This window comes from Malus sylvestris, chromosome 12 (genome assembly GCF_916048215.2).
Source record: "Malus sylvestris chromosome 12, drMalSylv7.2, whole genome shotgun sequence".
NCBI classification, from domain to species: domain Eukaryota; kingdom Viridiplantae; phylum Streptophyta; class Magnoliopsida; order Rosales; family Rosaceae; genus Malus; species Malus sylvestris.
In genome coordinates, this window is record NC_062271.1 from 1,596,034 (window position 1) to 1,609,669 (window position 13,636).

General features: G+C 35.0%; 1 protein-coding gene across 2 annotated transcripts; it reads left to right on the plus strand.

Annotated features, from left to right (window-relative positions):
- Nucleotides 1-392: 392 nt before the first annotated feature.
- Nucleotides 393-6,401, plus strand: LOC126593490 (glucomannan 4-beta-mannosyltransferase 9-like). Of its 2 annotated transcripts, XM_050259577.1 has the most exons (9): nt 396-1,297; nt 1,410-1,508; nt 1,960-2,212; nt 3,890-4,000; nt 4,469-4,605; nt 5,016-5,129; nt 5,234-5,433; nt 5,539-5,736; nt 5,836-6,401. In XM_050259577.1, exons 1-9 carry the CDS (start codon nt 968-970, stop codon nt 5,996-5,998), a joined length of 1,605 nt encoding a protein of 534 aa, XP_050115534.1. In that variant the 5' UTR covers nt 396-967; the 3' UTR covers nt 5,999-6,401. The 2 variants fall into 2 exon arrangements, with proteins under 2 accessions (XP_050115533.1, XP_050115534.1); XM_050259576.1 differs by having other exon boundaries at nt 393-1,297; nt 5,234-5,736.
- The last annotated feature ends 7,235 nt before the right edge of the window (nt 6,402-13,636 follow it).

The window sequence follows — 13,636 nt, forward strand, 5'->3', positions numbered from 1 at the left end:
AAAAGTGAGGGCAAAATAGGAAAAAAAGAAAAAAGTTCAAAAGATACAAAATTATTATTTTGCCCTCATCATGTCTACATTATGTATTCAAAAGTGAGGGCAAAATTAAAAGAAAATGAGACAAAAAGTTGACAAACCCTCTCCTCTTAATATAATAGAAAAATTTAGGGGTGTGATATCCACACAACCCGTTTTATTTCTCATATACATTTTTAATTTTCGGCCGTCAGATCGGATGAATTGAAGAAATTCAATGGATAAAAATTATCATGGGTGTGTGAGAAGTAAAATGGGGTGTGTAGATGACACATCCCAACATTTATCACTTGAACCTTTTATGGTTGTTAGCTTTATAACCAAAAACCCGCAACAACACTGCACTTGGTGGACAGTTGGGACTGGAAGCTTATAAGAGAGAGATAGAGAGAGAGGGGGGTAAAAACTCAAAAGAAATTAGAGAGCTTCTGTTTCCGTTGCATTTTACAAGTAGCAGTTTGGAGTTCTTCTCTCTTTGGTTTGCGAGATTTCTCTCAACTTATACATCTTTCTGTTTCTGGTTTTTTCCGTTTCCACACTGTGTGTGTATGTACACATATATATGCGCTGTTCTTCCTCTGTTTTTTCCTTGTTTTCTGAAGCAGAAAGGTCTGTATATTTCCAGAAAAAATAAAAGAAAATAAAAGGAGTCTTTTTTTTTTCCATGCAAATAAATATTCAGGCGGTCAATTGCTTCTGTGTTTTTCTGTGCATCTGAGCTTGAAATCTCAAATGTGGTGGAGGTTGAGCCACTGAAACTTCAGCTCTTCTTCCATTTCCATCCTTTCATGTTTCTTATTTTTTCATAAAAACCCCCACTTTTATCATCTGGGTTTCTCTCAGAATCCAAAAAGTTTCAATCTTTACACTTTTTTCTTCTCCCGTTTGCTCCTCTGTTTTCTGCGACGAAAAATCACAGAAAAAATCCCAAATGGAGCGGCTGTCGAAGGCGGCGAAGCTCCCGGATTCATTTTTTGGCGGCAGAGACGACGTTTCCATGCAAATGGGGTTGATTTGGAGCCAGATCAAAGCCCCACTGATCGTTCCTTTGCTGCGGCTCGCCGTCGTTCTGTGTCTGATCATGTCGGTGATGCTCTTCGTCGAGCGGCTGTACATGGCGGTCGTCATCGTTCTGATCAAGCTGTTCGGGCGGAAGCCGGAGAAAAGGTACAAATGGGAGCCCATGAAAGATGACGTGGAGCTCGGAAACTCGGCTTATCCAATGGTTCTGGTTCAAATCCCAATGTACAATGAAAGAGAGGTCCTCATCCTCAATACCCCTTAATTATTTAACGAAACGGTTTTATTTATTTCTTAATTTGTTAAATTAACACCGTTGATTTTGTGTTTTGGTGATTTCATTGTCGTTGCAGGTTTATCAGCTTTCAATTGGAGCTGCATGTGGGCTTTCATGGCCCTCCGATAGGATCATCATCCAAGTCCTTGATGATTCAACTGACCCAACCATCAAGGTCACTAGCAAAAATCTTTTCTTTTATGTGTCTAAATTACCTAAATATTTGAAAGGGAATTCGAGCTCGGGTTTAACCGGCCGCTTAACCAACTGACTTATTTCACGCTTCAAATTATAGTTACCCACTTTATATTTCATATGATTTGGGATAAGTCAGTGTGACGGTCCATTTGTATCTCATTTTTCATAAATTAGAGCCGTTAAGAATAGTTTATAATATTGTTCATACAAAAAAAAAAATTAGCTAAATGATTAATTTACAAATCTCAATTCCTAAAACTATTATTTTTCAATATGTTGTAAATATTTGACGATATGTCATCTTTATTTGATTTTGATCACTTCAGCGATCGGAATTCACAAAATGATCGTTGTCAATCAACTTTCTTAATATAAAACAACCCAAATGCTCAAAATTTTAATTACCATATTAAATTTTGGTATGTCAGGACATGGTGGAGTTGGAGTGCCAAAGGTGGGCAAGCAAGGGGATAAACATTAAGTACGAAATAAGAGACAACAGAAATGGCTACAAAGCTGGGGCTCTCAAAGAAGGCATGAAGCGCAGCTACGTCAAAAGCTGCGATTTTGTGGCCATTTTTGACGCTGATTTCCAGCCGGAGCCCGACTTTCTGTGGCGGACGATCCCCTTCCTCCTCCACAACCCTGAGCTCGCACTCGTACAGACTCGCTGGAAGTTCGGTTAGTTGCTTAATCCCCCATTAATCACACTTCTTTGATTAGTTTTAGTGACTGTTTGGAACTGCTTTCTGTACAAAGCACTTTTACTCAGCGCTTTTATTGTGAGTGTTCATATAGAGACGCGTTGAAATTTATAAATTTCGAGTGTGTCGCAGAATAACATTTGGAAGTGCTTTTCCGACAAGCACTTTTACAACCTTTAGCAGTTTTAAGTTTTTTGGTCAAACTTCTAAAAACAGGACGGCCTTTACTTTAAAACTGTCGGTGAGTCTGTGCTTGTTTGAGAAGATTTCTAGGAAGTACGTGGGCCCCTCCTTGGGTTGCCTGGTTTTGCTTGCCACGTGTCTCTCCTTTCTGTCTGTTCTGTTTGCTTGGAGTTCAATGTGATCAAATTACTTTACTCAAATTATAACACGAACATTTTATAGCAGGGTGTTTCTGTTGACCATTGGGTGCTAAAACAACGCCTTTTTAGCATTTCGTTGTCATATCATGGTTGTTTCGTTTACATGATATGTCATCGATATTTGATTTCGATCATCTCAACAATTAAACATTCAAAAGTGAATCATTTTAGCTAAGGATATTGGTATTCACATATCTATTTCTACTTCCCATACACTCTTGTTAATTTTTGTTTATTAATCTTATTCAATTTATTCGATATAACAGCTAGAAATTAATACAAGCATGTGAGTAGTAAAAATAGATGTGTGAATCGCACCAATACGTAACTAATTGTCCAAATTTTTTCCTTGGGACCCAGAGTCCAAAGCAAAGCACATGAAATTGGTGCTATTTCCATTAATGGATGCAATTTTGAGGACCAGAAACCCCAGACGTTATTTTCAGCACTTTGTCTGTTTTAATCTGTCTCATGCATTTTCTATTGCTATTAATAATTTATTTATTTTTGTTGGTGGATTGTGGGCATCAGTGGTCACAGATGGAGAAATGGCAAAGCTCTAGCTGGCTTGATACACAATCCCGAAGATTTTAATTTTTATCAAATTATTTGACACAATTAGGTGCAAATTAATTAGATGTTGATAGGTTGAAAGTAATAAATAAAAGTGCTTCTGGATTTGACAAACGTTTTAATGCTTCTTTGGAAAGCATTTGGGATTTTACTAATTTTAGAGCTCGTTTAAAATTGCTTACGTAAGAACTATTTTTGCTTATAAATCATCTTGGCTAGAAGTGTTTTTACTAGAAAGACGTCTAAAGTTTTATAAAAAAATCTGATTTTTTTTTTTTGAAAAAACACTTGAAAGTGCTTTTTGAAAAGTATTTTGTAGGAACTTCTTCATAACACATTTTATGACCCATGAGTACCTTTAATTTTCTCTATCAAATATAGTCGACTACACTTTCATTTAACTTAACTCTGCCAAATATAGTGACTACACTTTCTTTGTCAAAGTGTAATCAACTACACTGAAAAATCTCTCGAGAACCAGGCAGTAGCATGTGGCCATCTTTAATGGTAGACCTCAATTCCCTATAGACCTGGTCACACTCTACTCTCTATACTTTTATACACACTTGACCTAATCCTCTGCTATCTCATTATTATTTGAAAACTCATGCAGAATTTGCAGCAGCTGTGTTTTATGATCTTCTTCTTCTTCTTTTTTTTATTCTTTTTTTTTAATTTTAATTTTACTTGTTTTGCAGTGAATTCAAACGAGTGCTTGATGACAAGAATGCAAGAAATGTCACTGGATTATCATTTTACTGTTGAACAAGAAGTGGGCTCCTCCACTCATGCCTTCTTTGGATTCAATGGTAATTTCTGCATATTTTGAGCAGTCACGTGCTTGGAATGAGGGCTAATTCTGTTTCGAAATATAATAATTTTACTTAGATACATAAAATTGATACATTGTCTAATAAAAGTGGCCATGCTATACTACCTTTGTATGCGTGATATACCTGTATTAGACAAGGTTATGTCAACAAATGTGTCATTTTTGTCTGACTAAGTAGCATGCTCTTCAAACTATAAGTACTTTTAACACTTAGGGAGAAAACTGACACGCTCGCTAACAATGGTGGGACCTATCACTGTATGCAAGACCTATTTATATTAGAGACTAGAGAGTGCGTCTAATTACCCTGACTCGTCTTCATATATGTATTTTTAACAGTTGTTTGTTTATAAAATGGAAGAAATGGTATTTACTATAAGCTAAAAAGGGTTGAGGTAATATTTTTAGTATGTATTTGCTGAGTTTTGTTGGTATGATGATATAGGGACTGCTGGTGTATGGAGAATTGCTGCGATCAATGAAGCCGGAGGATGGAAGGACCGGACGACAGTGGAAGATATGGATCTGGCTGTTCGAGCGAGTCTCCAAGGCTGGAAATTTGTATATCTTGGTAGTATACAGGTACCATTGCTGTCCTATGCTTGTATCTTTTTCTGCATTAACGTATTTTTTAGTGTTTAACCGATCGATCCAAATGTTGTGTTTTGCTCTGTGGTAAGGTTTACGGTTTAGGGTTTAGGAAAGCCGGAAAAAGTTAGTTCTTTTGACAAAGACATTTGGACGTGAAACCAAACTTGTAGAGAGTGAGAGATCTTTTAGCATTTGCTTGTGTACTAGTGTTGATGATCTAGTTGTCTTTCGATTCTATATAGCATTGTTTTAATGCATTTTGAAGTTCCATTTCATCAACTTTTGAGTATGCCTGCACTTTGTTCCCAAATTAGTAGATTTCGACTTCAAATGTACCGTAAACTTCAGATACATGACACATTTTGAGTGAAATATCTTATCCTTATTTGTTTGCTCCATAGGTGAAGAATGAATTGCCAAGCACTTTCAAAGCCTACCGCTACCAACAGCACAGGTGGTCTTGCGGTCCAGCTAATCTTTTCAGGAAAATGGTCATGGAAATTATAAGGAACAAGGTGAGCAGTTTTTGTAATTGGTATCAAGTTTAACCAACGGGAGGAGATGAAGTGTAAATGAGTAAATAACTAACCCTCTACATACCTTCGTATGTTTACTGCAGAAAGTAACATTCTGGAAGAAGGTACATGTGATTTACAGCTTCTTCTTCGTCAGGAAGATCATAGCGCATATCAACGCGTTTGTATTTTACTGCATTGTCTTGCCCGCAACTGTCCTGGTTCCTGAGGTTGTGGTGCCAAAGTGGGGAGGAATTTATATTCCTTCCTTGATTACCCTTCTCAATGCAGTTGGCACTCCAAGGTCTGATTTCCTTTTGAACTTCTGCTTTTTTTGCCATTTCGATTTGTATTTCTCTTGTATTCAGGTGGCCTTTAAATTAGGAATTAATGTTCTACGATTTTGCAGGTCAATCCACTTGTTGGTGTTCTGGATCCTATTTGAGAACATCATGTCACTACACCGTACGAAGGCTACAATTATTGGTCTGCTAGAGGCTAGTCGAGTGAATGAATGGATCGTCACTGAGAAACTTGGAGATGCGCTCAAGACTTTGAAAGTGGCCACAAAATTACCCCGAAAACCTAGATTCAGGATCGGAGAAAGGTAAGCATTCTCGCGATAGGACTCCTCTTTTCAATTAGTCATGTATCACCTGATTGCGGTTTTGCCATTTGTGTGTGTGTTTTTTTTACTTGTTAACAGGCTTCATTTGTTAGAGCTAGCTGTTGGATTGTACCTCTTCTTCTGTGGCTGTTACGATTTCATCTTTGGGAAGAACTACTTCTACCTGTTCCTTTACATCCAAGCAACTGCCTTCTTTATCATTGGTTTCGGGTATGTTGGGACATTCGTTCCCAACTCTTAACGCGGCTGCTGCAGAAACACTACGAAATCATTCTCTTCTTCGAAGAATACCAGCGCGCTAGTAAAGACAGAGACCAACAAGAAGCGGGAAAATGATGGCCAATTTTTTAGGTACAGCATAAGATTTCGAGGCGACTCGAAAAAATTAGTTCTCTTGTGAATAGTCAAGAAAAGTAAGGAAATTACATTTTACAGATTGTTGTTATGGGAATGCAACAAAGAAGGAAGAAATGGCTTTTAGGTAACTCAAAGGGTTCTGTGACCCCAATCAGAGAACATCTTTTGTATGGAGATTGCTTGTAACTCTCAGATTTTTCTTTGATCCTTTAAGTTTATATTTTTTTGGTTGGATTTTGCTCAAATGAATAAACTCCATCGAAATGGAACATCACTATTTTGATCTCTCTCTCTCTCTCTCTCAAAAGTCAAAATATGTACAAGAAAATTTCGTTACTCGGTAGGGCTGCCTGATTAGGTTAGCTCTCTAGTGAGACTAACGTGAGGTCAAAAGGGTTGGAACTACAAAGTTTTTTTGTTTTTATCACATATGCCTTATAGATGACGTGATCAGATACTTCATGACCAAGTTTTTTATTGTATTCAGATATAAAAAAAAAGATTCAATATCCTCTGTCCAGTACAGAAAACAAAGCAGATTGATAATTTCAAAACGTTCAACACCCGTTCTTCTATTTCAAGATATCATCATGGCAATCGAATCTTTCAGAGAAAATAACAAACGAAAAAAAAAGAAAGAAATTTAACGAAAAACTCATGGTACTATTCACTTTAACGAAAAACCACATTTTTACACTAAAAAGTCAATCATGGTACTATTCACTTTACACTTTATTTTGTCTTTATCATTAAAACTCAAAGTTTTCAAGCACTTTTCATTAGTTTTCCTAAAAAAAATGAAAATGACTCATTTATGTAGTCCCACGGATCAGACATTGAATTGGAAAATGTGAAAAAAACTTACCATGCTCCGAAACATTATATACTGTATAATTTTTATTTTTGATACAACGATATAAGATGTAATGATAAAAAAATCAGTATAAAATACTTCGAAGTATAATGCAAATTATTGTGTTGCATGGACCAATAAGCTAGAGGATTTTTTTGGTTGTATTTATGAAGATCCACCTAAGAGACAAGTCTTTTTCTCAATTATGAATGAGAAATTTTATTTGAACTCATATTTTGTATCTCAACATCAAGCTTACTTTTTATATCTACATTGTATTTGATTTATCTATCATTATCTATTTACACCCAACATTATTTCTGAAACCGCCCTTACTTATCAAAACTCAACTCAAGTAAACTTCTTTTTACACCCAACTCAATCTACCTAAATATAAAAAATAAAACCCTAACCAATCCATCATCTCCATGGAGCAAATCCCCTTCTCTCTCTTTAAAAAATCCATCCAAACCTCTTCCTCTTCCTTTTCTTCATCATTTGACATCTCTAAATTTCTAGAGCACTAATTAGCTTAATAATTGGTATGAGCTTCTGGTTAGAGTGTTTAATGAGTTTGGTATGTTTCAATTAAATGAGAATCTTCTAGCCTCTATATTCCTATATGTGGTAGAAAAATGGGTACGTCCATGATAACTTTTGGTAGATCAATGAATATTTTTAACTGTGGATATTTATTAGATACCAAAGTTGCGGACAACAATTCACATTACATTGAAATGTGGCTAAAATGTATATCGTCTTTGCACATTTTATAGGCGAACTCATAGTTAAGCACTTTTTATTGTCGAGCAAAACTTCGGGAATTGATCTAATCTGGATGTGCAATTGAATTTATGCATTTTAATGATTAAACTGATAGATATTTCAACCATATATGAATTTAATATCGTAGTATCTTTTAGCCTCTATATGCCACAAAAGTTGCGGATAAAAATTCACAATACATAAAACAGTGGTTAAAAAGTATATCGCATTTACACGTTTTATAGATGAACGCATAGGTAAGCAGTTTTTATTGTTGACCAAAACTTCGGGAATTGATCTAACTTAAATGTATAATTGAGCTTATGCATTTTAATGATTAAATTCATAAATATATCGACCACATATGAATTTAATATCGTATTATCTTTTAGCCTCTATATTGGTATATGTGGCAAAAAAATGGGCACCTCCATAAGAAAATTTTGTAGATCGATGAATATTTTCAATATAGATATTTAATAGATACCAGAAATTATAAGTCTATTCGCGAAAGTCTAAGTCAATGCCACGTACAATATTTGTTAAGACATATTTAGAAAACTGTTATTAGCACTCCAAAAATCTCATTCTACACTCCGCACAAGTGTATTTTTCTTTCTAATTATAAAGTTTGGAGTGCCAAATGAGATTTTTTGAGTGCTAATAACAATTTTCTATATTTATATACATTTTATTTTAGTTTGGGAGTCAACTTCCTTTTTTTTCTTCTTTCTTTATCAAGTTGGGAGTATCACTTACTGTGACCCTGTGAAACTAATTGTTGTTTTGTTTTGAATAATCAACATTATTTCTCACGGCGCATGAGGTTTACTTATAACCAAGTGGCATGAAGGGACAAATGTGTAGGTTTCATGCATGACTTGGAATAGTATTTAGTAAATGCATGATGTTTGCATGAAGGGACAAATGTGTATGTTTCATGCATAACTTGGAACAGTATTAGTCATCGGGAGATTTTGCATCAATTTGTTTTTGTTTTTAATATGTATATATTAAGTTCTATTTTAATGGGATTGCTCACCACCCCTAAGTCGTGCTAATGCCTTTATTTATCTGTGTAGGTTTCATGCATGACTTGGAATACTATTTAGTAAATGCATGATGTTTGCATGAAGGGACAAATTTGTATGTTTCATGCATGACTTAGAATAGTATTAGTCATTGGGAGATTTTGCATCAATTTGTTTTTGTTTTTAATATGTATATATTAAGTTCTATTTTAATGGGATTGCTCACCATCCCTAAGTTGTGATAATGCCTTTATTTATCGTTGTTATGTGAGTTTAATTAAATTTTGAGATTGTGTTCATCCACTACATACATTTCGAATTTTTTATTTTATTTTTAGTCAAGCGATAGCATGAGTAAGTTAGATGTTAGATTAGTCACCGACAGAATTCGAACCCACGCCGTCATACAAGAGCACAACACTTTTCACCACTGTGGTAAATGGTCACTTTCTAACAAGTTGATTGGCCTGTGTGACTTTACTAATACTATTCCAAGTCATGCATGAAACATACACATTTGTCCCTTCATGCCACTTGGTTATAAACAAACATCATGCACCAGTTGTTAACTAATTAGTACTATTCTTATTCAGCTTGTATCATGACCGTTTTCTTTCTGTTATTCATACACCAAGACATTGTAAGAAATAATGTTGATTATTCAAAACGAATCAACAACAAGTTGCACAGGGTCACAGTCAGTGATACTCCCAATTTGATAAAGAAAGAAAAACGAAAAGGAAGTCGACCTCCAAACTAAAATAAAATGTATATAAATATAAAAAATTGTTATTAGCACTCAAAAAATCTCATTTGGCACTCTAAACTTTCAATAATTAGAAAGAAAAATATACTTGTGCAAAGTGTAGAATGAGATTTTTGGAGTGCTAATAACAGTTCCCTAAATATATCTTAACAAATATTGTACGTGACATTAACTTAGACTTTTGCGAATAGACTTATAATTTTTGGTATCTAATAAATATTCAGATTGAAAATATTCATCGATCTACAAAATTTTCTCATGGAGGTACCTATTTTTTTGCCAAATATACCAATATAGAGGCTAACAAACACTACGATATTAAATTTGTTGATGCACAAAATCAATGAGGACTTTGGTACAACAAAAAGTGTTAAGTTTGTGACCTTCGCTAGATTGCTCCGGTCACTATTGTGGATAAGTATGTAAATCGATAGGGACAGGGAATCAAACACAAGATGTACGTGGTTCACCCAGATTGGCTACGTCCACGGAGTAGAGGAGTTCTCATTAATTGTGAAGGGTTTACACAAGTACATAGATTCAAGCTCTCCTTTAGTGAGTACAAGTGAATGATTTAGTACAAATGACATTAGGAAATATTGTGGGAGAATGATCTCCTTTTATAGAAGAGTTTCTAGCTTTGTTCTGACATTGACACGTGTCGTGTTGTGATTGGCTTCTGATGTTGACACGTGTTGCGCTGTGATTGGCTTCTGATGTCAACACGTGTCGCATTGTGATTGGCCTCCTGGTTGGAGGGAAACTCTTCTGGGTCCTTGATGGTATAACGTTGACCAATGCTCAGTAGTTTCGGGATTGGTCAAGTATGGTACAAACAAAATTCATATGCGGTCGAGATATTTATGAATTTAATCATTAAAATGCATAAGCTCAATTATACATTCAAGTTAGATCAATTTCCGAAGTTTTGATCAACAATAAAAACTGTTTACCAATGAGTTCACCTATTAAACGGGCAAATACGATATACTATTTTACCACTATTCTATGTATTGTGAATTTTTGTCTACAACTTTTGTGGCATATAGAGGCTAAAAGATACTACGATATTAAATCCATATGTGGTTGAAATATTTATCAGTTTAATCATTAAAATGCATAAACTCAATTACACATCCAGGTTAGATCAATTCCCGAAGTTTTGCTCCACAATAAAAACTACTTAACTATGAGTTCGCCTTTAAAATGTGCAAATGCGATATACTTTTTAGTCACAGTTCAATGTAATGTGAATTGTTGTCCGCAACTTTTGTATGTAATAAATATCCACGGTTTTGACAAAAAAAAATCCACAGTTAAAAATATTCATTGATCTACCAAAAGTTATCATGGACGTACCAATTTTTCTACCACAGATAGGAATGTAGAGTCTAGAAGATTCTCATTTAATTGAAACATACCAAACTCATAAACACTTTAACTAGAAGCTTATTTAATTGAAAAGAAAAAGGAATCAATACGTAAAAATTGAACCAATCGATTGAACACATACCAATTATTAAGCTAATTAGTGCTCTAGAAATTTAGAAATGTCAAATGATGAAGAAAAGGAAGAGGAAAAGGTTTGGATGACCACAGAGGAGTAGATGAGGGTGCAGAATGGCAACCATGGGAGATGGAATGATTTTTTAAAGAGATAGATAAGAGGCCTTGCTCCATGGAGATGATGGACTGGTTAGGGTTTCATTTTTTATTTTTAAGTAGATTGAGTTGGGTGTAAAAAGAAGTTTGATTGAATTGAGTTTTGATAAGGGCGGTTTCAAAAATAACGTTGGGTGTAAAGAGATAATGATAAATAAATCAAATACAATGTAGGTATAAAAAGTAAGCTGGGTGTTGAGATACAAAATATGGATTCAAATAAAATTTCCCATTATGAATTATGCAAGCATGAAAGGCTTCACATTTACAAAAAAATTGGTTGGTCTAGCCACAAAAGCTGTCAAATGTAACATACTAACCAACCAAACCAAGCATTAATTACACCAAGTATTTGGGGGAAAGAGATCATCTCCGGATCCTTTTCCACCAAATCCACCTAGTCCGGGATCTGGACCGTTGGATTTTGATCCACATGCTTTTTATGGGTGAAAGAAAACTAGCAAACAACATGTATATATTGTGAAATTCCAGGATGGGCTGGCCTAGCTTCCATGTGGCTCCACCACTGATTTTCTTCCATTAACCTTAGACCTTGTTTGACTAAAAATATTTTAGAGTTCACGAAGTACTTTAAATGCTTTTTCAGAATTTACTTGGTATTTTTACTAAGGATTGCTACCTAAAATATTTTTATTAAAAACATTTTCATTCATTTTAAAAGCACTTCCAAAACAAGCCCTTAGGGTTAGTTTGGTAATGTTGTGCTTTAAAAAAAAATTGTTTCTAGTGTCCTGTGAGAATAAACAGCTGTAAAATAAAGTTGTTAAGTGTTTGGTAAACTTTTAAATAAATTGTTTTGAATATGTTAAATGACTAAAAATGATATGATATTTAATGTGATATAACAATTGTTGTCACATCCCGGGCTCGACTTCACCTTAGCACGATATTGTCCGCTTTGGACCCGGACCACGCCCTCACGGTTTTGTTTCTGGGAACTAAAGAGCAACTTCCTAGTGGATCACCCATCCTGAGAATGCTATGGCTCCAATCTCGCTTAACTTCGGAGTTCCTACAGAACCCGAAACCAGTGAGCTCCTAAAAGGCCTCGTGCTAGGTAGAGATGAGAATATACATATGAGGCTTACATGATTCACTCCCCTGGGCGATGTGGGATGTTACAATCTACCCCTTTTAGGGGCTCGACGTCCTCGTCGACATACTTCCAGCCATGGATTGGCTCTAATACCAAATTGTCACATCCCGACTCGGGCCCCCACCACATTCCGAGCTCTACTTCATCGTAGCACGATATTGTTCGCTTTTGGCCCCGATCACTCCCTCACGATTTTGTTTCTGGGAACTCACGAGCAATTTCCCAGTGGGTCACCCATCCTGGGAATGCTATGGCTCCAATCTCGCTTAACTTCGGAGTTTTTACGGAACCTGAAGCCAATGAACTCTCAAAAAGCTTCGTGCTAGTTAAAGATGAGAATATACATATAAGGCTTACATGATCCACTCTCATGGGCGATGTGAGATGTTACAATTGTCAAAGACAATAATGTAGAGGCAAAGATTGTAATTTTGTAAGGCATGTGAGGGTATACTTGATATTTGAAAATTTTATTAAATGAACATTGATTACTATGCTTTAAAAAAAAAAAAACTTTTTAAGAACCATAGTAGACTCTGCATCTACTTTTATATGTTTTTCTACTTTCATTGACAACAATTTTTAAGAAGAACACTTTTTTTTTTGTTTTACCAAATACATTCAATGTTCCAATTTTTTTTTTATAAGCTACTTTTTTTTTAAAAGCATGACAATCTCAAACCTATGTGCTTACAAAATTGAAATAAGGAACAATGAGTTAGACTTAGTGCTGAATCGAAATAAATTATAGCAATTTAAGGCTTTATTTTTGTTGATGGTGCTTGGTTTAACCAAAGGGTTTTAGAGACATATGTGTATTAATTGTCTGTGACTGGTGAGCGGAGGAAGATCTTGTTATTCTTTATGCATTACGAATTACACATTTTGTATTATGGGTTATGATTTTTTTAAGAGAAATTGGAATATCAGTCCTTGAACAATGACTGATTTTAGGTTTTTTTTTTTTGTTGTTTTTAACAAACTGACTTAAATTAGTTTTAATCTTTAAATTTAAAATCAATTAGAATTGGTATTTGAATTTGAAAAAAAAAATGTGAAGCATTGATTCTTTATCTCAAGCCTATAAGAATTTTCGTTAAAATTAAGCATTTTAAAAGCATGTGCGTATTACGTGTTTAATTTTGACAGAAACTGTAACCACATTAACATCAAAGACTGCGCTCAAATTTACATGATTTGTGAATCCAAAAGAAACTCATACAACAACAATTAGTGGGCCAACGAAAAAGCCCATGAAACAGCCCGACCTACTTTACACATGGGCTATTCAGAAAAGATTAATCAGGGTTTTAGAAGGGTTTTACGAT

Bases quoted from the DNA above. Each gene is read 5' to 3' on its own strand.
- LOC126593490 (XM_050259576.1), top strand. From the start codon at position 968: ATGGAGCGGCTGTCGAAGGCGGCGAAGCTCCCGGATTCATTTTTTGGC. The intron at 4,001-4,468 runs GTAATTTCTGCA...ATGATGATATAG, and splicing joins TGCCTTCTTTGGATTCAATG to GGACTGCTGGTGTATGGAGA. The intron at 5,737-5,835 runs GTAAGCATTCTC...ACTTGTTAACAG, and splicing joins AGATTCAGGATCGGAGAAAG to GCTTCATTTGTTAGAGCTAG.